Source organism: Ambystoma mexicanum, chromosome 6q, assembly GCF_040938575.1.
Source record: "Ambystoma mexicanum isolate Mex_15411 chromosome 6q, UKY_AmexF1_1, whole genome shotgun sequence".
Lineage (NCBI taxonomy): Eukaryota > Metazoa > Chordata > Amphibia > Caudata > Ambystomatidae > Ambystoma > Ambystoma mexicanum.
Window position 1 is genome coordinate 916,189,927 of NC_090937.1, and position 26,779 is coordinate 916,216,705.

Genomic DNA, 26,779 nt, shown 5'->3' on the forward strand with positions numbered 1-26,779 from the left:
GATATCCGGATGCTCGTCCGTCCCCTCCGGCTCGAGTGCTACGGGGAGGATCACCATCATACGTGCGCCCGCCATCTTGGATTCTCCGAGCGGCAGAGGGGGGGACCGGGATTCAAGCGACGAGTACGGACCTAGTGCTCCCTCCCCCGGCTTTCATCTTTGAGCTGCTAGTGCCCCATCGGTTCCGATCCACATAGCTGGCGTCGAAGGATCATGTAGGCCACTGGAACCGCACAATTTTGGCAGCGGGCAGTCCACGGGCGGCTTTAGAGGAGCGACTGCATTGCGTTGGCTCCATGCCACGCCTCTTAGTGCCCCTTTCTAAGTCATCCTATCCTTACCCTGATTACTTGTAATGCCATCAGAATCATTCTTGCAACCCTGCTGTTTGATTTCTAGTGCTAGCACCATCTCTTTAGTAAATTTGTCTTGTGAAATCATAAGCTATTAATCCTATTTCGAGTGATCAGACTGGTTCCGCCAGGGTGGGCGCTGGGGAGATAGTCTTGAATTCACAAATCAACCCTGGAGCTTACTGTGTCCCTCTTTGGTGGCCTCGCCTGAATACTCTAGTGTAGAGAAACTGTTCTCGTTAAAACTGATTTCCTTTCCTTTTTTACCGCTCCATTTTACTCAAAACGCACCTTTCTAGATCTTGCATAACTCATTCAGTTTACCAGCTAGAGACTTAATTTCACTTCCATATTGTTTTTTTTAAAAACTTTTGTTTATTGGCAGAAGGTTAGGACAGGTACAGTACGCATTACGCAGAGAGAGACAATCACAAAGTGCATTTTGGCATTACATCATGATCAATTACAAGAAGCTCAGAATGGGGGGGAAGCACTATGGCATGGGGGATCGTGAAGCGTTAGTTCTTATGAAGAGTCGGGCCGCTCCGGCCGGGGAGTGGAGCGCCACTCCACCTCGTCTCTGCTGTTTAGATAGCTGCAGAATTCAGTCCACACATTCTTGGGGCGAGATGGAATGGGTAATGAGCCAATATACTCTTCTTCACATGTTTGTACCCAAGTAAGGGCTTTCAGCCACATCTTCAGAGTTGGGGGGGTATCGCTGCTTCCAGCATTGTAATATACATCTTTTGGCAACAATAGCGCTCACATTTAAGAATTTTGACATTTTTTTTTGCACCGTCCCCAGCCCAAACCCCAAACAACAAGGTCAATGGGTAAGGTCCACCGGGGACCCAACTATTTCTGAAAGCGCCTTCGTCACTTCCAGCCAGAACGTACCCAGCGCAGCACAGGACCAAAACATATGTATATTATCTGCTTCTTCAGATGTGCATTTCGGGCATGTGTGGGTCGGGGTATGAGAACATTTCGCAATTTTAAGCTGTGTGTAATACAATCTGTTAAGGAGTTTGTATTGTATGCAGCGGAATCTAGCACTCAAAGAGACCTTACGCGTGTCTGCACACATTTTGTTCCACATCTCATCAGTAATTTCCCTTTCTAGCTCCCTGGCCCAGGCTTCCCGTGGCTTGGGGGATACATCCTCTAGTTTTCCCAGCTGCATTTTGTACAGGGAGGATATAATTCCCCCTACCTCCTACGGAATTTGATATGTATTGGAGCTCAGGTGAGTCTGGGGGCTCATGTGGGTTGGAGGGCCACATTTCACTGACTGCCGCTCTTAGCCTGAAGTATTGTAGTAGTTCCAGCGGTGAGTTGGAGTGTTCAGGCCGCCCTATTAGAGGAGTAATAAATTTACCGTCAGGATATAGGTCAGTTAGTGCACGGTAGCCTAGATTTCCCCAGTGTCGGGCAAAGTGCTGGTCGTGTGTGGGGGAGAGCCCAGGGAATTGCCATATGGGAAGCCATTTGTAGTACGGGCGCTGCTCTTGTTTTGAGTCCAGAATGTTATTCCACGCTCTAATCATGGTGGCCACGGGGTCTGCTGGGGCATCCGTCTGGAACGCACAGTGTAATACTAAGGTCATGATGTTATTCCCATTGCCTGCCAGTTTCTCTAGTTTGACATGTGGGGGCGGATTCAGGTGCGTGTACCAGTGTGACACATGTTGGACCTGTGCCGCAATCCAGTACAGTGTAAGGTCAGGGGCTGCAAAACCTCCCTTTTTATAGGGTAAGGTCATATGTAGCCACTTCTTGCGGATGGCCCTAGAATACCAGAGAAATTGGGCACACGCCGAGTGGAGCCTCTTGAAGTAGTGCTTCCTGGGCCACACTGGGACATTAGCAAAAATGTAGAGGAGTTTGGGAACCATGATCATTTTTATTAGGGATAGCCTGCCCGCAAGGGACAGCGGAAGATTGCACATGATGGTTGTAGGGTCGCCCCAGTGAGAGGAAATGTTTCTGATGAACCAGAGTATGTGCCAATTTTAGTTATGTCTCGGAATATTGGGTCTAGATATGTAGAGGGGTTTCTAACATATAGAAGCACATCATCAGCATACAGTGAGATGATTTCCGGTGGGTCTTGTAGACTAATACCTTTACGGATGTGCCTATTCCTAACATGGTCCGCCATGGGCTCAATGGCGAGCGCAAAAACGATAGGGGAGAACGGACATCTCTGGCGGGTTCCCCTATGTAATGCGAAGGGAGCGGAGATATTGGAGTTGACCAGCACCCTGGCCATAGGTCCTATATACAGGAGTTTTATGTAGGCGATCATATTTGGTCCAACACCCATTTTCTCCAGCACGGCCCACAGGTATTGCCAGGAGACCATGTCAAACGCCTTCTGGGCGTCTAGTGTGACTGCTACTGCATCCGCGCCCGGGTCAATTCTGGCCATCACATTGAATATACGGCGGATATTAAGCGCTGTAGAGCGTCCGGGAACAAATCCGTTTTGGTCTGCATGGAATAGGTTTGGTATGAATGGAAGGAACCCATTCGCTATTATTTTAGCAAAAATCTTTGTATCTGTGGTATAGGAACCCCATTCGTCTGGTGGCTTGTCCGGTTTGGGGAGAACAGTGATCAGGGCTTCTCTCAAGGAGGGAGGTAGAGTGGATAACCGTAGTGATTCGGCCCAGACCCTGTAAAGTACAGGAGCCAGAATGGCAGCATGCTCCTGGTAAAACTCAGATGTGAGTCCATCTGGACTGGGGGCCTTGTTCTTAGGGAGGTCAGAGAGTACCTGAACTATCTCATCTAGGGTGAATGGGGCATCTAGTTGCTCCTTACTGCTTTGGGAGATAAGACTCATAGGGATGCTTTCTAATAGGTCATCCAGGTCTTGGGCAGTGTGCTCCGGCTGAGGGCCATATAGAGTGCCATAAAAGCTAGCAAAGGTGTCAATGATGGTTTGGTCAGACCAGTGTCGTGAGCCCTGTTCATCAAGAATGCTATCTATGCGAGTTCTGCCCCTATCTGCCCGTACAAGTTTAGCCAGGTCTTCCCAGGTCTGTCTCCCTCACCATACCTTCAGGCGGCAACAGGGCGAGCATAGTACCGCACCTCGCTCAAAGCGTGAGATTCAAATACCTCCGGCTCCGCTCTGATTTTTGCAAGAGTCGCAGGGGCTGGTGCAGAACCATGTTCCTGTGCTTTAAGCTTCGCTTCAGAATTATTTAGGGCTTGCTTTATGGTCTTGAGGACCCCGGCCTCCCTTGAGATGCACATCCCCCTGATATATACCTTAAATGCCTCCCAGCAGGTCCCCTCAGTGGTGTCCTGTGCATTGTTATTTTGAAAAAAAGTGTTTATATCAGACAGGATCTCAGCTTTAAAGACAATGTCAGATAACACATTAGATTTAAAGCGCCAAGGGGGTCGAGCGGAGAGGGTCCTGCCCAGCTGAATCTGTAGCAATATAGGAGAGCGATCCGAGAGCGTACGTGCTAGAATCTCAATATTCGTAACCTTGCCTACCTGGCATCCCGACAGTAGAAACATATCAATTCTTGAAGAACTATTGTGTGCCGTTGAGTGGAAGGTGTAGTCTCGTTCCTGGGGATGGAATGTTCTCCATACATCGTGTAGGTTTAGGGTATCCATGTGTGTGCGAAGTTGTCTGGCGGCACGGGAGGTGACCCTGCGTGAGGTGGTTCTTCTATCCAGGACATTGTCGAGAAGATTCATATCCCCCCTAACCCCCCCCATATAATAGGAACTTCTACATATCTCGCCAGGATATCAGTTACTGCATCTATGAATTCGGGGGAATCAGTGTTGGTACCATGTGAGTTGGCTATCAAGCATTCCTCATTATCCAGAGTACAGTGAAGGATCACATATCTGCCATTTGTGTCGATGTGGGCTGTGTGGAGCGCGAATTTAACCGAGTTGTGGATAAGAGTCAGGACTCCCCTGGACTGAGTAGAGTATTGGGTATAGAATCTGTTGGGGCCCCAAGTCTGCGCTAGGTTTGATGATAGGAGTTTCAGTGCATGGGTTTCCTGCAATAGGAGTATCTTAATCCCATGTCTTTGTGCAAATGCAGTGATCCTGCGGGACTTTGTGATGTTTGTTAAACCCCGAACATTCCATGTCAACATTTTAATAGCCATGGTGCCAAATTGTGGAACATCCCAAACAAAGGACCCATCTCTGACTGCAATCATGCGTATATTGGTGGCGCACGCGCGCCTCTCTTCAAGGGCGGTCGTAACCTTTCTGCCTATTTTCGTGAAACACTCCCCAACTTCACCACCCCCCACCCTCACCGCCCATTCCAAACTAGCAGTGTGATAATACCCACCCTCAGAGTGACCAACCGCGTGCCCTCCCCAACTTGGCCACACTTGACCCGTAGCCCAACAGGGGCTCAAACATAAACACTCCGCCTTAAGAGGCATTTCAACTGCAGTGGGGCTGCCGCTGCCGTCTGACCCACCGTATTAATACATATGATGATGATAAATCTTCAAAACGGCTTGGTGAAACTTAGGTTAAAATGAAGCGAACATATTATTGGGTAGCGAGATCAAAACAACTAGTGCCGTAAGCTGGCTTCGAACATTGAGGCTAAGTATTCAAGGTTCAGGGCCATTTAATGTCGTTGTAGACAGGCCAATGGGGACGTATCCGCTCCGCAGGCAGTGTCCCCGAGACGCTGATGCAGGGCTGCATTAGGCCCAGGATCGCGCAGGGTAGGGGAAACGCGTTGATCCACCGGAAAGCAGTCCATAAATTGGCCACAGCTTGTAAACACTACCGTCAAGGCTTGGGGTCCCAGATCTTAATCGTCGTCCATTGGGTCCTCCGGGGGGGTCTGTCAATGGGATTTGTGCCTCGATGAATTTCACTGCCTCATCCGGGACCATGAAAAAGTACGTTTGTTACGCTAACTGAATTGTAGGCGGGCAGGGAAGAGCATCGCGTATTCAATTTTTCTGTCTCTTAGCATTTTTTTCACACCTCCAAATTGGCGTCGCTCCATCTGCACCCCTACTGAGAAGTCGGGGAAGATCCTAATGGTTTGCGAGCCAAGCCTCAGTTCCCCTTTCTCCCTGGCCAGGCGAAGTCTTAGGTCTCTGTCTTTGTAGCTTAACAGTTTTGCAATGATTGGCTTTGGGAAATCCCCAGGCTTAGGCCGGGGTTCCAGGGAGCGGTGCGCTCTTTCTAGCGTGAAAAATGGTGACGGTTCAGGATTGTCTAGAAGGTCTTTGAGGAGTTGTTCGACCGCGAGTTCCATCCGCCCCTTCAACGCTGATTCAGGTACTCCCACAATGCGAATGTTGTTTCTTCGCGACCTAGACTCAAGTTCATCGCACTTGGCCTTGACCTGCTTCATGTCGCAGACGAGCTCTGTGACTGTGTTTTGCAGGGTGTGGAAATTGTCCTCATTAGTCCCTATCCTTTGCTTCGCCTTGGCGATCCTGGCCCCATGTTGGTCGAGTTTGGCTCTTAAGGAGGCAACATTCGCATTAATATCGTCCAACTTTTCATGGAAGGATGCAACGTTTTTGGCCATGTATTCCATCATTGTAGAGAGGTCGGGCTGAGGGGGTTCCGGTAGGATATCCCCCTCATCCTGCAGTGTGGAGGAGGATGCTTGGTCTGCTCTGGGCTCCGTCTTGGTGAACTTGTCCATGGCACCGGCTTTGCAGGTACCCTGCACTTTGTTGGGCATTATTGTGGAAAGAGCAGCTCACAGGCTGTCGGGTGAAGCGGGTCTCGTGAATCAAGAGGGCCGGGGCAAAGGCGGCCGTTGGTCGGTGATTACATCATGTAGAAAATTGAGCTCGGTTGTACAGATGTTGCCCCGACCCGTTGATGGCCCAGTATCACCTCTTTAGGTGCGCCACAGGGGTAGCTTGATGTGTTGGTGGCATTCGCGAGCCAAGGGTCCCGTAAAGAGGGTGATAAAAGGCCAGAGTTTGTGCCATGTAAATGGCTTAAGTTTGGTGGTACTGGTATTTGCCCCGAAAGATTGGAGGTGATCAGTCTGTGGTTGGGCAGTGATAGCAGAGCGGCCGCGGCAAGGAGCAGCCCGGCGGGCTACATAGTGATGGACTCCACAGGCGCACAGTTGCAGTCGCAGGCACAATGGGTTGAGAGCACTGGAGGAATCAGGCAAGCGCCTGCGTGGCAGTGTCGCACAAAGGTGTGTTTGGGCTCGCTGGGCTTGAGCTGTTAGTAGGTTGAGTGGGGGAGCGCCCCAGGACGAGGAGATGTCATTGTTCCCGGCTAAGTATATTGGCACCCCTCCAGTCACCGGTCAGCAGTGGGAGCTTCGCAGTACCTGGATATGGGAAGCCCCCCGAAGCAAGGGAGGCCCCAGGAGATGTCAATTGGGGAAGTGAAGGCAGCAGCTCAGCCCGAGGTCACAGGTGCACACTCCGTTGGGTTGATATCAGCGGAGTGCGGGAGCGGTGAGGCAGCGCGTCGCCCGAGGCGCAGGGGGCAGGAAAGCCGAGGGGAGCAGAGCGGGCCCCCATGAAACAGTCTCGTTTTTGCTGTATCAGGGTACACTGGGCAAAGTGCGAGTAACTGGGAGTGGGTTGGGGCCCCACCGGGATGAAGCAGGGAGGCGTGATGAGGGTTTAAGCACCCACCTTGTAGCCTATAGGGTGGCTGGACCTGTATGTCCCCCGACTCAGGATAGTGCTCCAGGAAGGCCGCGCCCCCCCTCACAGAGGTCGATAGGATGTGGGGGCGGCAGCCGGAGGCAGGGCCCCACGGCAGGTGTCCACACCGGCGGCCGTGTGCCTCCCAGGTAGAGGATCCCCGGCGGGCCGCTGGTCGGTGTGTGCAGAGAACCCCGCGGCTGATGACAGCTGTAGCTGCTGTACACGTCTCCAAGGCGCCGGGAGGGGAGAGCAGCCCCACCCACCCGTTTTCTTATTTTTTCTTTATAATATTATTTCCCTTCAGCTGGCCGTGTGTAGTGTGGCACCGCGTGAGCAGGCGACCGCCACCCCAGTCAGAGGCCGCGTTTATGGACGCGGATCTCGTCGGCCTCCGGACCCGATGCGGCCGACGCTGGGCGGCCGCGCCTAGCCAACCCGCCACTCGCCCACGGTCGGGGCGGTGAACAGCAAGGGGGGCCCACCTTGATAGCCGCCAGCAGGGCACACGTTCCTGCGATCCGAGAGCACCTTGGGTTGGTTGTGGCAGGCAGCCCCGAGGACTCGACAATGCGGCGTAAGCAGGCAGGGATCCAGCAGGCAGCCGCGCGGCGGCAATGGTGAGGGCCGGAAGGGAGGCCGCAGCCTGCTGTGGAATCGGATGGTCGTTTCACGGTCCGCAGGCACCGATTTCTCTCAGGACTTCGGCCACACAGAGAGGAGGGTGTCAGCAGACAAATCGTGGCAAAATTGCCAAGGAGTATTGAGGATGAGCGCCGATATCAGACGGATTCTGGTGGGCAGGAACGGAGCACACAGGCTAAGCAGCCATTTCCTTGGCTGCTCAACAGCGCCCCCTTCACTTCCATATTGTACCTATGTTCTATAGCTATACCCCAACACAGAAACTGCATTGTGATTTACAATATTTCACCAGTTTTCAAAGAAACCGTTTCAGTAAATTTACACAGAAAACTGAAATATTTGCTAAGTTTCCAACGTGCCATTTTGATTGTAAACTGTTTTAAATCTTCCATTCATTTTTCAAAATGTATGCTCTTGCTAATTCATTGCTGGTGATTGTTAGTACCTTTTACATTGTTGCTTTAGTGAAGAAATGTATTTGTTTCAAGTTTTTTTTTTACACATTCATTATTTTATTCATCCATTTCCGAGTGTCATTTTCAGCATTGCCAGGGTTTAAAATCCGTTTTTCTCTCTTGTTTGGGGAGGGAAGGTCGGATTTCAATTCTGTTTCCCACTTGTCATTCCTGATTACCTGCTGCTTCTGTTTATCCATTTAGAATTGATTATTTGTCGGTTGAAGGAACATTGCAGGGGGAAATTCTAACTCAAGTGCTATCTTACCTAAAATCAAAAAGTGCTCCTATTACCTGGTGTTTTGTGGATGTGTCAATAGAAGGTTAATCTAAGTGCATTGTTACATTCCTATTGTTATTATCACCCCATTGGTGATTGCTGCCCCATGTTAAAAAGTGTATGATTTCCTTTAATTTTCAAATAAATATTGTATTTTACCAACCAGCCTGGTTCATGGTCCATTGTGACCCAGGGTATTTGAAAAGGGGGTGTGATATGAGTGGTGTACCATCTCAATATAGAATCTAATCTAAAAGTAAATAGCATTTCAGTCGTGCGCTCCATACTAGGCCGAAAGTAAGGTGTGCGTCGCCTGATTGAAATCCTTAACAGATTGAGCTGTACTCAGTAACTGTGCCCGGAAGCATATCCTAAATCTGATTAATTTCATTGTCAGAATAATTATTATCAGCGAGGATGGCTCGTTCTCACAGCCACTTGTGATTTTTGTAATTTGCCGATATGTTTGGATATACTTTATGTATCATACTGTAACCGATGGCACATCTCGCAAAAATCTTCTGGAAAAGTAATTTCCTCTGTTGCTGCAACAATTTGGAAACTTCTGGAATGCTACCTGCCTTCGCCTCTCATGTCCATTCGCCTCCCATATGCCAATGCTTCGCCAAGCCACAAACAAATTTTGACTTTTATAAACATAGATAGATTGAGGGAGAAAGACACAGGCTCAAAGAAATTGAATTGAAATGTAAGTTGACTAAGTTAGAACTTGACAAAGTAGAAAAGGAGAAAGATAGTTTTCCCCTTAATAAGAGCAACAAGGTTTTTCAGCATAATACAGCCGACCCGTCAAAGGGGACTGAGGTGTAGCGATCAGTGGGCAGGGTGAAATGAGCCCGTGCTCCTGGTCCACGCCCCACACGCATGTACATTTAAAGGGAAAGTCATTTTTTTCTGGTGAGAACGGGTTCCGTTCCCGTCCCTTGCGAGGGATGCCCATTCAGGATGGAGGAAAGGGGACTATGAATTAGGAGTATGTTAGTCACTCTGGTGAGTAACACTTAATTTCTCTTGCAGCAGGTTTATTCTGGTGGTTGTTGATTATGCCACCAGATATCCATAAGTCATCCTTATAAGAACAGTAACTGCCAAGTCAGTTGCTAGAGCATTACTAAGCATCTTTAATAGGGTTGTCTTCTCTAAAGAAGTTGTGACAGACAGTGGCACACACTTTATATCCAAGTATATTCAGGCCACATGGAAAGAATGCAGGGTGTTCTGCAAGTTTTCCTCTGCATACCATCCAGATACCAATGGACTGGTGAAGAGGTTCAACAAGACATTGAAAAGCATGGTTGAAACTCGTGAAGAGCCACAGAGAAGGAAGTGGGACCTTCTTTTACCATGCCTTTTTGTTGTCGAACGAGAGGTGCCACAAGTAGGGATTGGCGTTGGCCTCTCTTAATGTCTTTTCAGGCACCCAGTCAAAGGCCCCTTGACTCTGGGGAAGGAAGGGTGAGAAACCCCCTTTACTTCACCCAGGGCGCAAACATTGCACTCGCCACTACCCTTGGCAAGTAAGAACTAGTGAGCTGTGTGAATGTATAGAATTGAAATGGCAAATGACTTGCTTCTGTCTGGCTAGTAGCTTGCAGATTCATGTATTCCCCCTGCTTCACCCACCTTAAATGTGATGGACTATATGTAGAGTCTGAGGAAGAAGATGGCTCTCCTAATGGGAGAAGCTAATGACAAACTGCGGGCTGATCAAGCACTAGTAAAGCACTGGTGTGACCATAAGGCCTCTCTTGTTCAATTTTCCCCGTAAATTAAGTACTGATCGTGGAGCCTATAAGGCCTAGTGCCTTGCCGGATAAATGGACAGGACCTTATTGAGTTATAGACAGGCTTGGTAAGGTCAACTCTTTAGTCGACCTAGGGACATGCCAGAGAGGCTGCAACAGTGTTCCACATAAATATACTGATGTCTAATTCCTAGGGTGGAATGGGAACCGTCATTTTGGCATCAGATGGGGATGAAGAGTAATGCAAGCCTCTCCCTGGCCTGTTGCAAAATGGAAGTGCAGATGTCTCTATTGAGGGTGTCAAATTGTCACCACAACTGACCCTGCAACAGCAAGAAGAGGTCCAAACTTTATTTAGGCACTTTGCCTCTTTGGGCTCACTAACTCCAGGCCTGACAACTTGGTCAGACAAGCTGAGATCCTGCATCAAATGGAAGGTCAACAAGATGTTGGAACTTGGGGTGATGGAGCCCTCTAGGAGCCCATGGTCCAGCTGCGTGGTTGTAGTACCAAAGGCAGGTACCTCTGAATTTAGATTTTGTGTGGGTTACAGAGCTCTAAATTCTGCCACCAAGAGTGTTGGGGAGTATAATTCCGTTCTCCCTTAGAGACCCCGAGATCATTTTGCTGGACTTTAGGACTTTTTATCTCTCATGTAATTTTAGTGTGATTTATTCTGTTTTTCTTTTGACTTTGGAGTCTGACAAACTATGAATCATCTTTACATTGTCACACTTCACCTTCAGTGCAGTGGCACAGGGAAGTCTCTTTGATTTCCCAATAGTTTAAATACCTTCTCTTGGTGAAACTACTGTTTCTAAGAGCAGTGAAGTGAAATTGACTTTACTTACATTTTATAACTTTCTAGTCCCAGCACACACTCTTACCAAAGGGTGCTGGAGGGGTTACTTAGTATCCTCTTTGTCTAGTTTCTCATGTAACATTTTTATGTTACCCTTGCTACAATTCATGGCTGGTGGCAGTGGTTTACTTTTCACTACCATTGTGTGTTTATACTGCGGACTGCGTTCGCAGCCACGGTAAGGCACCCATGGGTGCCCATTTCGTCAAAATGGCCCTGGTCTTCTTTTTTCACCATTTGTGAAGTCCGCCTCTGGCTCCAGTATGTCTGGCAGGGGCAGGAAGTGAGGGAGGTGCCTGAAACTACCTGTGCTTAATCCCCTTGGTTAAAGGAATGCACCCAAAGGTGATCGGCCGGCTGGCTGTCTGGCAAGGACAGCCACCCTGCTGTGTGATTGGCAGCTAGGCTGGAATGAATGGGAGAAACCTGCATAAAAGGCAATACTTTTTGGCTTGGATGGCAGAGCTGACCACTGAGCGAAGGAATCCGAAGAAGAACTTGTAAGAGACGCCTGCTGCAACTCCTGGACCGTTGGTTTGCCCAGTGAAGCCCTGCTGCTGTGCTGAAGCTCCGAATTTGCCTCGACTAGAGAAGCCCTGCAAGAACGACTTCTCCCTTTTGAGTTGGTGGAACCAATCAACTCCAACGTAAGCCCATCTGGACATCCTCTCGAAGCTGGTTGCATTTACACTGCTGCTGGAACCGAAGAGCCAGGAAGAGGAACACCAGATTGTGTGCATTGCTTTTAAGTCAGACCCAAGCGCTAAGAAGATCCTCCGGACTTCCCTGATGCAGGACTGATCAAGCCTGAGCCACCTCAGAGTGCTGGACCCCAGAGGCAAGGATAGCCTGAAGTGGTATCCGAGAATCGCAGTTTTGCGATTTGCTGTCAGACGCGAGGAGCTGAAACACTGAAGAACCACTGAATTGAAGTTTGCCCATTGCTGCCGCTGACCGTCCCATTGCAGAGCAAGAGTCCCCAGGCATCGTCCCTCTTGTCCCCACAACTGAGGCTCAGGAACAGGATGTGCAGAGCTGTACAGGAACATAAGCCAGCTGGAACCATTTCTTCTAACCAGAGGTACTGTAAAGTCTAAGAGAACTTGCCTCCTTGTTGTGTAGCCTTACTTGCTCTCAGTTGAGACCTGTCTTGTTTACCTTGGAGAGTTGCTAAAGCTTTGCCCCTCACAAGCCTCTCAGCTTGTGGCCCTTCAAGTGTTCTATTTTCTTCAAACATTTCTAAAGACATTTTGCAAGACTTGTTGACCTACCTGCAAAGATTTTCATGTCCCCTTGACAATGTGCAATTAACATTGGCTGTCCTGGCTCCCTGAGAGACCCCTCTTTACCTCTGACTTTGTGCTTTTGGTCTTTCCCCCAGGAAAGGGTTAATTTGCTCTGCTTTGGAATATTTTTAAAAGTACTTGCCTGTTTGTGAATTATTTGTTAACCTTTGTTTTATTCCTCTCTTCTATCTTTTCCCCATACCTCTGTATTGCTCTAAAATTACCAGTCATAAATCGATGTCCGCAGTGTCCTAGCTATTTAAGTTACCTGGAGGTGTATGAAGTGTGTGTGTGCCGTCCCCAATGGGTATCATCTGATTTAGAGAAACTAAGAGTGTGTTTTGAAGTATATTTAAGTGTTAGATGTGTTGCTCCCTTTCTGAAGAAGGCCTATATAACCGACTGTGAAATAAATGAATAATTGTTTTATCAAGAAACCTTGAGTATAAGTGTTTATTTTGAGAACTGTGTGGTGAAACTCGGTGTCACAACCTTACTGCTCACATTGACCCTTCTTGAGCTGAGCCTGGCTGCTCTGCCACACTACCAACCTGTGTAGTCCAGACTTATTCCAAAGATTGTGTCCCTATTGCCAGGAGGCCAAAGTTATTGTAGTGCACCCAAAGGGTATTTTATACACTCTTGCCTAACAAAGACAGATGCCCACCCCTTACAACAAACTGAAGTTGCACTTATGTGGATTGCCTAGGTGGGTTCTTGCAGAGCAGAGCCTTGAGACACTGGGTCTGGGGAGGCCATGAGAACAATGGTCATCATGCAGAAGAACCCTATTGAAGTGTGTTTGGCACCTTGGCCGTTCCCACCCACCCAGTACCGGAGTGGGGTATAATGGAATGGGGGAGGGATTGTTGCAGACTAGTTGAGCGCAAAAGGGCACCAACATTCTTTCATGTCCCTCATAAACGAGTGAGCGTGTTCTTGATTCACTGAAAAATTGAAACTACTATTCGTATATGCTCATTTGGATTTTATTTAGTTTGATGATGTTCATGGCACAAACAAACTACACATTGTATACTTGAGGTGACAGCACAGTGTGTGAAAATCCCCTCTACTGCCCCTGGGGAATTTGGCGCAAATGGCTCCAACGACACAGGCCGGTAATATTCGTAAAACGCAAAATCCAAGCCTCCCATAAAGCCACCATGTAAACGAACGGTAGGCCACCAGCCTGTACCACCTGTGGAAGAGAAACGTACATACTGTAATTGAATTAACCATGTAAGTGTACCACCATTACTTGAAAATGCATCCAGAGTTCTATGGCATAGGTGCCCTTACAAAAGTAACTTAAATAGATAAATGAACTTGGGCTTTGAAGTCTAGACACATTACAAAAGTGAACACCCATTCAATCCATAAAGGTTTGGGCCACAGAGAAATATTGTTTGTTAGTTGAAAGTGAAAGACACGTGAGCGATTAACTCAAATTTGCAAAAAGCGAGCAAAATATATTCAATTTGCAGACTACATTCATTCGCCAGTGATCGATCAAAGTTACAACAATGTAGGAGACCAACATGAAATGTTAGTCGTCTCAGTGGTCAAAATGACATCACACCTAGAGTACACTTACTCATTACTTGGATTTCGCGTGTGAACTGTTGGGCGAAGTTCGTGCATAAGCACCATCATAATCCTCAACACGGACCTTGTGAGGCAGGCTGCCCTGAAGTCATGCAGCTCGGTAACGCTTATCGGTGGTGTGTCGTCTTATATGTAGGCCGAGCATCGTTCTCCACCTCGGTTGGCATGACCTTGCAGCAGTTGCAGGTACACCGGGTGGAAACGTCTTCCATGCGACTAGGCTCAGGCCACGGTGATTCATCTTCCCAACTATCATTCGATTTCCTCATCGTTTCTGCATATTTCTCTTTCAATTCCTTCCTCTTGGAATGCCATGGCACGTACTGATAGGGGTGTATTGTTGCCATTATAAAAATGTATTATTATTGTTATTTTTAATACAGCGCAAGGAACGATTGAAATCAATAGTAATGCTAGCGTAAGTATCTGTTTGCATGGACTTTGTGCTAAGAAAGTAGCGGAACAGAGCAGAGACAAGTCACAGGCAATCCAGAAAAATAAACAATGAAATGATTAAAAAAGCAACTTTGTTGTCTGATGAGAAGGGGTCTGCTTATACATATTGATGAGAGGCGTCCAGCCATTTCCATGGAGACATGTCAATAGCTTGTGCACACAGAACCTTGACACAAGATGTGCATTGGCTTTGTGAAAAGGGGCGGAAGTGTCTAGTGATGTCTGCTTCATGGGCGGGTGATATGATTTAGTGCCCCAAGGGCACTCGAAGTTAGGGCATGCAGCAACGGATAAGATCAGCACAAGATGGCCGTGCACAACCCGTTGTTTTCGCATTTGTAAAAGTGACGAAAACTAAGGTAAGATGCCTAGGAAAGTCACAGTATGCTGAAAAACACATGCCCGAATGATCGGGACAATAACATTTTTGAGCGCACTTTCCCTTTAATAGAAAATCCTGACAAGGTGAAACGTGCACTTATGCGTGCTGACTGGATTAAAACCTACAGCATCATTTAGTAATTTGAATAATATCAAAAATGTTACCTTATGTGAAAAATACAGTAAGCATCTCCTTCCGTATATTCGAAGATTCCCGAATCCAGCCAGGCGTGCAGAGCTATTGCGTTTTTGCTTAAATTTGATTAAAACAAACTAAACGCAAAGACTATGGCAAAACCTAGAGCGCTCTGCCGGAGAATGCACCTTGTGTGGTGAAGGTCTCCTCCAGGACAAGAAACTTCTGTTGATATCATGCACATCTACTCTGGCGCTCAGAGAAAAATACTTTATCAATTCTATCCACAATATAAACTGGATTGCTACTCATGATTTCTGGCATAGGGTCGCAGCCGGAAAGGAGATCCCTTTGTGTATTCCTTTGTTAGAACTCCTAATTTAACCTATCTTTCATAATTATCTGTGTAATTATAAAATGTTGTAAGGAATCTAAGTATAGAAGTGTCTTCTTTTATGTATTTTTTTCTTTTATTTCTCACTCTTAGATTTCATAGTGTAATTTGTCTTTTTTCATTTATATATGTTCGTATATTATTTTGTTAACAAAAATTTTAAGATGGAAAATGTGTAAAAAGCCATTTTATGTGACTAACTGCATCATAAAAATCCATCTTCACACATCCCATTCTGCTGCATAAGTTATCTGTGCTGGATCCCTACACCGCAATTAAGGGTATTTTGAGTATCTTGGGGTACCCATAAAGACATGTTGTAAACTGTTCAAAATGTGTGCTGAAGACACAATCTCACAGACATATTAAGGGGTGTGCCATTGTTAGAACTCTTCCAGCCAGCAACTTGAGCTTCTTTGCACATGTTCTTGGTGCATTATCTGCTGGGTTCCTTTTCTGTAGGGGCTGAACGCTGTGGGTGTTCTGTTCTGTAAAACCTTGTTCTCTAGGTTTGATTCACTTCTCCTCCCCCTGAATAAGAATATAACTATTGGTACTGAAGGTGTTTGTGCACTTGTCTCTTTATTCTGATATTTGTGGAGTGAGATATATACACACAGGTACCATGACTAGTATCACATTTCTTTATCTATTGTGTACGAGCGCGATATAAAATAAAATTTCAATTCAATCTATGTTCTTGTCACGTTTGGGTGATTACGGCCATTTCGACCTGCAAAACCATCTCTCTGAAAGTTAATGGGTAATTGACGCTATCAATACATCCGTTGGTGTAATAAAAGCTTCCTAAACAATGTGCTGCCAGCAGATGTCTAAGCAATACTGCATTCCCAGCACACAGTCTGACTTTGAAGTAATTATCTTGTCTCATTTTATTTATACAAATCTGACAAAGGGGACCATGCCATTCTGTGCCTGTAGAAAATCCAAAACGTTGGTATTTCCAATTCTTGTCTGTATTGCTGTAAATATCCTTCAACCGATGGTTCAGTAATGTTCTTTCGAGGGGATTGGGTCCTCTGACGTATTCCATATCTGACAGTAATCACCACAGCTGTGCTGCTTCGGAAAATCTTTCGGCGTCTGCGTCCTGCGTCGATGACGTTGACACACCGTCCTCGAGGGCCTCCGTCGAGCCGACGTCACCGGATGTTATAAGTAGGGCGCCCGACGCCCGTAGCCTCAGTTCTGTTTTTTCCGCAAACTTGTTCACTTCGGAGATCTCGGCGCGCCTCGATTCTACTGAATCCTGTTCTTTCGGTTCTTCGAACCTGTTTCTTCGTTGCTATCGAATATGTCGTCTTCGGCTTCTTCCACCCCGCCGTCCGGATTTAAGAAGTGTCGGGTGTGCGGGTCCAAGATGTCCCTGACGGATATGCACGACTCTTGCCTCTGGTGCCTCGGGGAGGACCATGATACGGACGACTGTGTCGACTGCCAATGGCTCACTTCGAAGGCCTTGCGGGAGCGTAAGAAGAAGCTGTCCGTCGGTAAGGTGGCCAAGCCCCGGAAGTCGCGTTCCACTGGTCTTTCGACAGAAGATTCGAGGGGCGACTCTCTGCATCGTCGTCGTGAGTCCGGGGGTTCTCGGTCTGTGAGTTGGTCCCGCCATTCCTCTGCCTCTTCGAGGCACTCTAGGAAGCGCCGTCACAGGTCGCCTTCCCCGTCCTCTTCTGAGGACTCTGCCCATCGGTGGGTAGCTTGCCATAACAAGCATTCCACTCCGGAGGAATGGGATTCGTTCCGAATGGAGATGTTGGTGATTTTTCAATTGCAGGGCTCCGGTCCGGCCGCGCCGTCTGAGGACGCCGGTCGAGGCCGCGCTAGAGACACCGCTCGTCCTCCTTTGGGCTGGAGCAGTCGTCGCGACCACCGGGCGCCTTCGAGGTCCCGGTCGGACAAGGATGGTCGCTCTAGGCATGCCCATTCCAGGTCCCGGTCCTCGACGCCATTGAAGAAGACATTGACGCAGGCGGCGCCGAGGTCGTCGACGGACTTTCTCGAGGCCCCGCCTCCAAGGAAGTCGTCAACGCCATCGATACCTAGGCTGTCGAGAGACCAGCTCGGGCCCCACCCTTGAGGCCTGTGTCTACGCCGTCAAAGGCGCTGTGCTCGACATCGACGCCCTCAACGCCTTTCGAGGCAGCCTTGTCGGAGGTACCCCGTGGCACAGTGGCACCCCAAGAAAGGCGATGGCTAAGGCTAAACATGTCTTTGTGCCTTTTTCTGTACCCTCATTCCAGCCTCTAGATTATATTTCTGAGATGGATGAGGGGTCTGAGGAAGGTGAGGTTCCTGCATTGGTTCCTGATGACATTGTTTCTGGTCACAGTCAACTTGAGGACCTGCGTCACTCGCTGCACGACACTAGTGGTCTAGACACCTCTCCGGAGGTGGAGTTTGGTAGGCTGGAGCCTGGCACACATGCCGAATCTTCATATCGGCGCCTCATGTCGAGGGTCACTGCATACCTGGGTTGGTCTGCCCCCCCCCCCCCCCCCTGGGGCTTTTCAGCAGGATGACCTAACTGATATCTTGGACTAAGGTCCTCCAACTGACCCGGTGGTGCCATTCCATATGGCATTGCAGAGAACGGTGGCTGCGGCTTGCACTTCTCCGGAGAGTCTCCCGGCAGTGAGCAAGTCCTTGCCGTAGAAATATCGCCCAGCCAGTGGCGACCCCTGCTACTTGACAACGCACCCTACTCTGGACAGTTTGGTGGTGCAGGCGGCTACGGCCCCTGCAAAGCAGGCGTCGTACCCTACCATCCCTCCTGATAGGGACGACAACGTTTTGACGGCTGGACGAAGGTTTTTTTCATCTGGGGGTATGGCGCTTCAGGCTGCCAACTCCGTTTGTGCCTTGTCTTGTTTCACGCACACTCTGTGGAACTGTATTTCCCTAGCCGCTGATGATATTCCTGGAGGGGAGGAACGGGATGGTTACTTGCTATCGTGCAGGATGGCAAGGACGCCATGTGTGAATCCGTTCAGTCGGGCCTGGACATGGTTGATTGCGTCAGCCGGTCCATGGCTTGCGAGCACCGTAATGCGCAGGTTTGCTTGGTTGCGGAAGTCGGGTTTTGCTCCGGATGTGCAAGCCCGGCTCCTCAACATGCCCTTTGATGGTGAACATCTTTTTGGCAGCAAGGCTGACGAGTCTTGAGAGGTTGCAGACCTCGAAAGCTGCAGTGAAGTCATTGGGCGCTGCAGTCCGCAAACCTCCGCCTTTTCGTCCTAGGGGACAGCAATGGAGGGGAGGTTCCTTTCGTTATTACTCATCCTTTGGTAAATCGCGAGGAGCTGCAAGTCAAAGGGACAACCGTAGGAGTGCCAGAGGTGGAAAACAAGGTACTCTAGGTGCCAGGGCTGCGCGTGCAGTTGCCTCTTTGCCCTCAGGCACTGCAGCAGCCGCTTCAGCTCAGTCATGAGGCCCATGCTTCTCCGGTTGGGGGAAGGCTGGCGCAGCATCTGGTAGAATGGCGTGCCATTACTTCAGATGTGTGGGTTCTGGAGATCGTAGCCCACGGCTACTGTCTTCCTTTCCGGCAGAGGCCTCACAACAATCCACCAGGGAACCTCTTTGAAGAGTCCGGATCTGCTCCTTGTGCAGGAAATTCAATCCCTGCTGGAGAAAGGCGCCATAGAACTGGTCCCTGTAGCAGAGAGGAACAAGGGATGGTAGTCCCCTTATTTTTTGATTCCGAAGAAAGACGGAGGATTGAGACCCATCATGGACTTGCGCAGTTTGAACAAGCTCCTCAGGAAGTTGAAGATGGTTACTCTTTCTCAAGTCCTCCAGGCCCTTCAACTTCAGGTCTGGTTGGTGTGTCTCGACCTCAAGGGCGCTTATTTTCATGTGCCGATCCATCCAAAGCACAAGAAGTACCCGAGGTTCGCGGTTGGCGACTCGCACTTTCAGTTTCGGGTCCTGCCGTTCGGATTGACCTCCGCCCCAGGGGTTTTCACCAAGCTCATGGTGGTTGTGGCAGCGCATCTCAGGAAATGGGGGATTCACGTCTACCCCTACCTGGACGATGAGTTGATCAGGGCATGCTCTCCCGAGCAAGTCCTGGATCATCTGTCCGTCACCTGTCATTCCCTTCACAAGCTGGGCTTCTCCCTCAACTTAAAGAAGTCTCACTTGACGCCAACTCAGCGGCTCCAGTAAATCGGAGCAGTGCTCAACACGTCCCTGGGGCAGTGTTTTCCTCCCCAGGTGAGGGCTCTTCACATTCAGCAGATAGTACACAAGTTTCGACATGCCCAGAGTCTCCCGGCGTTCGAGTTGTTGAGGCTGCTCGGCCTCATGGCATCCTGCATTCTTCTGGTGCCAGAGGCCCGACTGCGGATGGGATCTTTGCAGTGGGCTCTCAAGATGCAGTGGTCTCAGTCCTCCGGCAGGATGTTGACCCCGTTCAGGTGCTGCCCTCGGTCGCTCAGGACCTTCTGTGGTGGGCCGACTAAGGCAATCTGATGAGGGGGGGCTCCATTTTGGCTACCCTGGCTAGAGGTGACGATCGTGATGGACACATCCCTCACGGGATGGGGAGCTCATGCCAACAAGCTGACAGTCAGCGGTCGTTGGTCTCCGTCGGAGTCCAGACTCCATATCAATCTGTTGGAGCTGAGGGCGGTTCTTTCGATGGGATGGTCCAACGACGTATTCCATATCGCTCCCTCCATGCCTTCCCCGCTACAGAATTTCTTATGCGATTGCAGCTTACGTTTCTGCAAGGCTTTCTGTGCTCATATTGGCAGTAGATTGGTGCCACACGTCATGGTAAAAAACTACAACTGAGGCTACGGGCGTCGTGCGTCCTACTTATAACATCTGGTGACGTCGGCGGGGACCCCTCGAGCACGGCGTATCAACGTCATCGATGCAGGACGCAGACGCCGAAAGATTTTCCGAAGCAGCACAGCTGTGGTGATTACTGTCATACATATGGAACACGTCATCGGACCATCCCATCGAAAGAACGTTACCAAGTAAGAGAGAAACTTTTTCTTCAGGTGGATGTGGTATTCTGCCCACATATTCCTTATTGAACCTCTCCCCATATCTCAAGCAGATTGCTTGTTGTGTGTTGTAGTAGTACTTTCATTTTTGTCACCCCCAGCGACTAAGGAAAATGGTGTGGAACTGAAGACATAAGAGAAGAGGCTCTGATTGTCGTGTTTGGCACCAATTACACTAATTAAGTTAGGGCAAAGCTGCACAGTACCCTCTGGCTTAGCCACATTCCAAAGTTGAAGAATCTGTTGCAGGACTAAATCGTCAACAAAAGAAAAATAATACCAAATATAAACCACTTGTCATCCATCAAATGCCCTCCCCCGGCGCTGGTCCTTGTGGAAGAGGTGTTTCCTGTTTCGGGCTGTTGATCCCATTGGAACATGGCAGTCGAAACGGGCCGCGTGCGTTGTACTGTGTGCAGACTTTAATACCCACAGCAAGATGCTGCCGGGCAGCATGGACAAGCTCTTGGGGTCGCCGGCTATATGTGCGGTAAGGAATACCAGTTCCCCACGTTGCAAAACTTGCTAGTGGACGTTCCCTTCGTTTTTCTGTGAACTCTGGACCTTTTCAGTATTTCTTCTTCCTGAACTCTACCTGCTTTCTTCCTTCTGTTCTGGTTATTCCCATCTTTTCCACACCTCCAGTTTAGTTCCTACCTTCTGTCTAATTATCGCTCCTGATGCCAGAAAGGATTCTATTCCTGCTTTTCCTTAACTTCAGGAGTCATTCCACCACCTGAAGTTGGTGTTCCCAGTGATGGTTTTCCTTGGCTGCCACACCGGGTGTTAAAAAGTTCTCCATTCTATAAACATCTGGGAACATGGTGGCTACCGGTAGCGACGGACCCTACCTCTCCAAAAACCAGCGCCAAACCAAAGTGGTCTGTCCAATCGCTGATACTTGTTCCTTTTTATGAAATGGTTGAATTTAGATAGGGTCTGAAACTTTCATTTTACTTGCTAAGTAGCAACTTGCAAGAAGACATTCCAAAAACTGTGCTTAAGCTATATTGTGGGCTACATTTTCCGGTTTATTTTATTTCGAAGAACTGAGATGGGCCTAGATAGTGCATATAACACCAGTTTATAGGATGCGTTTTATTTTGTGAATGGTCTTTGTTTTGTGTGTCCTGTTGCTCTGGAAAAAGGGCATACATGTTGTTGTTACCCAAGATTTATTGTTTTATTTTATGATGTAGATGAAACCTTTTGTCCAGCGCCACATGGGTAGCGAAGTTGATGTTGAGACGCCAAATACATTGATTTTAAATCATGAGGAAGAGTCTTGGTCAGCTGAAGAAGATATTGTTGAAGTCAACTGTGAAAAAGAGGTAACAATTCTATATTTTGAGCATTTATATTTTGAACTATGACATCTGAGAGCAGTCTCCTGAATTATAAAACTTCAAACGGATTGGGACATTTTTGGAAATGATACAGGAAACTGTTTAGTGATGTTCAAAGGTTTTTGGTTGAAATGTAGATATTGACCTCTGCCAAATAGTTTCTTTTAATTAAGCTATTCACAAATATTTTGTCCGTAATTCAGCTGCATCGGAATAAATCGGATCAAAAAAGCAGAGTTGGAGTACAGACTGTGAAAGTCAGTACATCTGTTATGACGGCATTTTTAATGAAAAAGCAGACAGAGTGCAGCTGTTTGTGTGATCTAAAGGAGTGGTAAGAGGACTCTGTGGGCCAGCCCTAAGACAAAACTGGACAGCTTCACAATAGGTTGGTGAAGGCCCCTGTGGCTGCATGAAGCCAGTTACATGTCAAGCAGGGCGACATGTGGCCAACTCTGCACTGTCCAACAGACTTCTCTCCACTTTCCCTTCACTCCTTAATGCCCAAGGCAGATGGACTAATCGACAAAAATTGCCCTCTGGGATATATTAGGAGGGTCCCGCCCTGGAGGAGAGGCAAGCAAAGTGGTGTTTTGCCATTTGGTAAATTGAAAAACTTTCCAACTATCAGTTTCCTCTTCATGTTTATCCTTTTTTTTTTGTTCTTTTTTTTTTTTTGGGAAGATATTTTTTTAGGGTTTTAGCTCCCTAACCTTCTAGGTTCCTTAAAGTTTGTGCTGGCCTTCTTAGTTTTTCAACTTTCTTTTATGCCCACAGGACATTTACTGAAGCCCTCTGCCACTGCCCTAGTTTTGGTGTGCTGCTCTTAATGGTCCATATGGCGAATTAGAACAGGAATGCTTTTCAAGCAACCCACATCCCAGGGCGATTCCAACTGCCTGGATGTGTGCTGTAGAGTATGCCAGTAGCAACTGCGATTTAGCTTTGGATACACCATACAGCCCTTTTATCACATTAGTATTCCAGTGCCCCTATATTGTTGCAATTAGTGTAAATATGCTATAGCCTATACCCAGCCATTTTACTTGGTCATTCCATTATCTGTGTTAACCATGGGGCAGCCTTAAAAATAGCATTAGCTCTAGCGTGGGCTCACCCTGAATCCACTGCTACGCATTCTGTTGTGGATTAAACTTGTGCAGACTGTTTTAAAGTACGCTGCAGCTACAACCAGGTTAGGTGGTATGAGCGGGAGGCAAAGCTATTAATGTGCTCTGGTAAAACCCTGCCACTTCTAAATTACTACCAACTGCACCGAACACTGCCTTGTATTCCACTGCACTGCGCTCTATAGTTGTCCATTATGTGTTGAACTGGGCTGGGCTCTTTGGTTGGCCATCGTATTGAACTGTGCTGCACTCTTTGGCTGGCCATTGTATCGTTTATCGGGAAGACCGCAAAGGGCATGAAGCAGATGGTCAGCGCTGGTATCCGGGTCCTTAACAGGGTATCCTGAGGTTGCACACTACGCAGGTTAGTCCTTCAGGCTTCAGGATAGGGGAGTAGACCATGGGAGCACTGTTGGGGACTGTATCATGAGGGGACCCCACTAGCAGCTTGCAGGGACAACCGTCGAGTTCAGACCGTGTTTGGCTCTCGGCAATGTCACATCAGGATGGCTGCCAATGTGTAGAAACAGGCTTGTTGCTGATGCAGGTCAGGTGTATGCAGCAAGATCCTGCTGCTCCTATTGATTGTGTTTAGTCTCCTTTTTATGTTGGGATCCAGGCCACTGTCTTATGGGGGTGCGGGTCAACAGTACAATTCTTGTGGCGCTGTGTCGTCAAAATACAAGCCAATACTGCCCCATCTGCTTCTGTTTATAAATAAGGGCTCCCATTGGATATGTATGGAGCTTATGGTTCCCGATGCACTGTTCCAGCGAAGGCCCATAGAGTGGGGGTCAGGTGGAGGGTCCTGCGTCGGCAGCACCAAAGAAATTACATAAATAGCTTGAGGGGCACCGGGTGGTGCCAGCTGCCGATCCAACATTTCCCGCTGCTCCTGATATCATGACTGTCTCACAAGTGTTAATGCTAATAGACAGCAGTGCCGACTGTAACCTTTATTGAAAAAAAATCCTTGGAAGTCGAAATTGAAATGCTATGTTTTAAAGGAGGCGAATGTCAAAGCCAACACCTATGGAGAGAATCTGATTCACATAATCAGTGAGTTTCATTCTGAGCTTAAATTTCAAGGAAAAAATGCCAGAAGCAAGGTGTATGTAACCAATGTCAGTGGAGAGTTTCTATCATGGAGCAGTCAAGCCGCACTGGGCAGCAAGCTTGATCCCAATGCTGAGCACCTGGGGTATACATCAGTGGTGAGTGGGTTTGAGAGAGTGTGGAACAGGGTTTCATGAAAATGAAGTCATGAGTGTTCCTTCATGGGTGCCACACATTTTTGTCAATGAAATTAGATGTCTGAAGCATTTCATACACAAGCTCATGTTGAGAAATTATGCTTTTCTCAGTGTGGCAAAGTTGAGGGCTGTTCATCTAGCTCTCAGGAGGGAGGTGGAAGTGGAGCTTTAAGCAAATAGTAAAGTAGAAAGTCATTGATCCAGTGGAATCCTCAGAGTGGGCGAGTCCCATTGCCGTGGCAAGGAAGGCCAATGGGTAATTGATCTGAGAGGTTTGAACAAGAACGTGATCGCTGATTAGTTTCCCCTGGCCAAGATAGATGAGTTGATTCAGGATTTGTCTGGGTCCAAAGTATTTTCACTTCTTGATTCAAGATTGGCCTATCATCAGATACCTCGTCACCCAGAATCAATGGATCTCACTGCCTTTGTTACACATGTAGGTATGTTCAATTATGTATGTATGCCATTTGGCATGGTATTGGCAGCTAGTGTACTTCAAAGGGTTGTGCATACTCTTATGGGTGATCTGTCGGGAGTAAAATGTTATCAGGATGATGTCTTGATCTGGGGAAGTGATGCTGGGGAGCGTGATGAAATGCTGAGTGGTTTTTGAATGGTGAATCAGGTTTGACCTTGGCACTTTTCCGCCAGAGTGAGGTGGAATATCTGGGATGCAAGTTGTCCGGTCACCACGAGGTGTCCTGTCGGTTTTGCAAGCTTTTACATCCTAAGATGACAAAAGAACGGTGGGCGGCCTATGCCATGATGCAGGCCGAGGGTAGTTACCCTGCCGCCACAGGCGCCGAGAGTGACGAGGAAATGAGCAACAGCCATAGCTCCGAGACAGAGGCCATTCTTCGGAGCAGCCACGCTCCAAGTCGTCTGTTCCCGGCAGGCAGGCCACCGGTTCTGCTATGGGGAGTCCATGCTCCGGTGGCAGGGACGCACACACTACACACAAAGGAAAGCACACAACCCCCCTCGGGCCCCCTGATGGACTCGTCAGGACGGACAAAGACGCCAAGGCGTACCCCGATTTCTTCGACGGAACCCACTGATCCACAGGGTCAGCAGCCCTCCCCACAACCGTATAGGCGGCATGCGTCCGGGCACTAAGTGACCAGGGCGTCGGCACCAAAGTTCTTAAGAGCATAGAGACGCCTCATAAGAGCGCGCCGGCGCGTAAGTGTCGGCAACATCGAAAACCGCGGCAAAGCCACTAGAGACATCACAATCCCTTCCAGACATGCTGGAGATCTGCGAGAGTCTCGCAAACATCATCTCTGTAGCAAATAGGCCTAGAAACACGTTGAAGGACAAGTCCAAACGTCGAGAAGGTCAGGACGAATATACTGAAGGTTTCCGAGTCCTTGCTAAGACTCGTTTTCAGACCAAACTCAACGGCCTAAGAACACGGGTCCCCAAGAAGAGCCGTTTCCCTCCCCCTCCGGAGCCCTCTGGTCTTCCTTATGGACCAGGGACTGGTTTGAGGGGTATATGAATACACTTTCGAAATTTGTGGACTTTTCAGAGAAGTTTATCACTCCTAAAAGGCATAGAGCGGAAGATCTCTATCCTACTATGTCTACATTTCAAATGACCTCCAGTCACTCTCCTCATGAGGAGGTGTTTGATCTAACAGAACGAGAGGAGGCCCCTCAGGATTCTTATGGTCAGGGTGAAGAACCTATAGACCACTCCCCAGATTGGGGTGAGGATCAACCTGTGGGTGAAGCACCATGGCTGTCACCGACCAATACCCGTGACCCAGACACATTGTGCACGGGTCCTTCCGCACCTCCTTTAAGACGGGCATCTCCCATAGATGACCAGATGGCATTCAATGCTATCCTGCGAAACGCGGCAAAACACTTCCAGATTGCCATGCAAGAGGCGGTGCAAGACACCGACTTTGTCAAGGAGAAACCACCTTCAAGCCAGGCGATAACTCTTCTAACTCTATCAAAAGGTGTATCGCTCCTTCTTTGCTCACTCCATCTCAAACAAGGGCAGTGAACCCACGGGTCAAGAAGCTTTTTCACCCCTCGCCTACCGACCCACTCTATAATCTGGGGACATGCCACTCCAGATTCCCTAGTGGTAATGACTAGGAAAAGAGCAGGGGTACCCTTGTCCACGGCAGAGGCTCAGCGGAACAAGGAATGCAAGAAATGGTAAGCCCTGGGTAAGGGCATCACAACAGCAGCAGCCTATTCCTCCAGGATAACCAACAATACCACATTATTGGCTAGTTACAGCAATGCCCAGTGGAATCTACTCCAGGAAGGCCTACAGGAAGTCCCAGTACCAACACGATCACGCCTGCCTGCGGTTGTGTCGGAAGGGAGGCAGGTGAATCAGAACATTCTTAAAAACACCCTGGATGCTGCAGAGACAGCAGGAAGAACACTAGCCCACAGTACCTTGTTGAAAAGGCATGCATTGGTAGAAGAAATCGGGGTTCAAACCGGAAACGCAGGCGTCCCTCATTAACAAACCGGTAGAAGAATCTAACCTGTTTGGAAAGGCAGTGGATGAGGCTTTAGATACTTGGGAAAAGGAGCATGAGACCTTGAAGTCACTAAATCAGATCACTCAGAGACCCTATCGGCAGCGAGGGAGTAATTCTTGCTGCTCTTTACACAGACAATCTTTCCCACGTTCCCCTCCCCCCCACAATCAGTACGGAATGGAAAATACATGGTCCTTCTGGACAAGGGGCAGCTG

The 26,779-nt window shown here is 48.4% G+C and overlaps 1 protein-coding gene across 5 annotated transcripts in view; it reads left to right on the top strand.

Annotated features, from left to right (window-relative positions):
* The window catches only part of CEP44 (centrosomal protein 44), a 362,898-nt gene that overhangs the window by 127,633 nt on the left and 208,486 nt on the right, over positions 1 to 26,779 (top strand). For all 5 annotated transcript variants that reach the window (XM_069631425.1, XM_069631427.1, XM_069631423.1 and 2 more), the window contains one exon: positions 21,520 to 21,651. In XM_069631425.1, the coding sequence (XP_069487526.1) occupies positions 21,520 to 21,651 (132 nt within the window). The remainder of the gene's footprint in view (positions 1 to 21,519; positions 21,652 to 26,779) is intronic.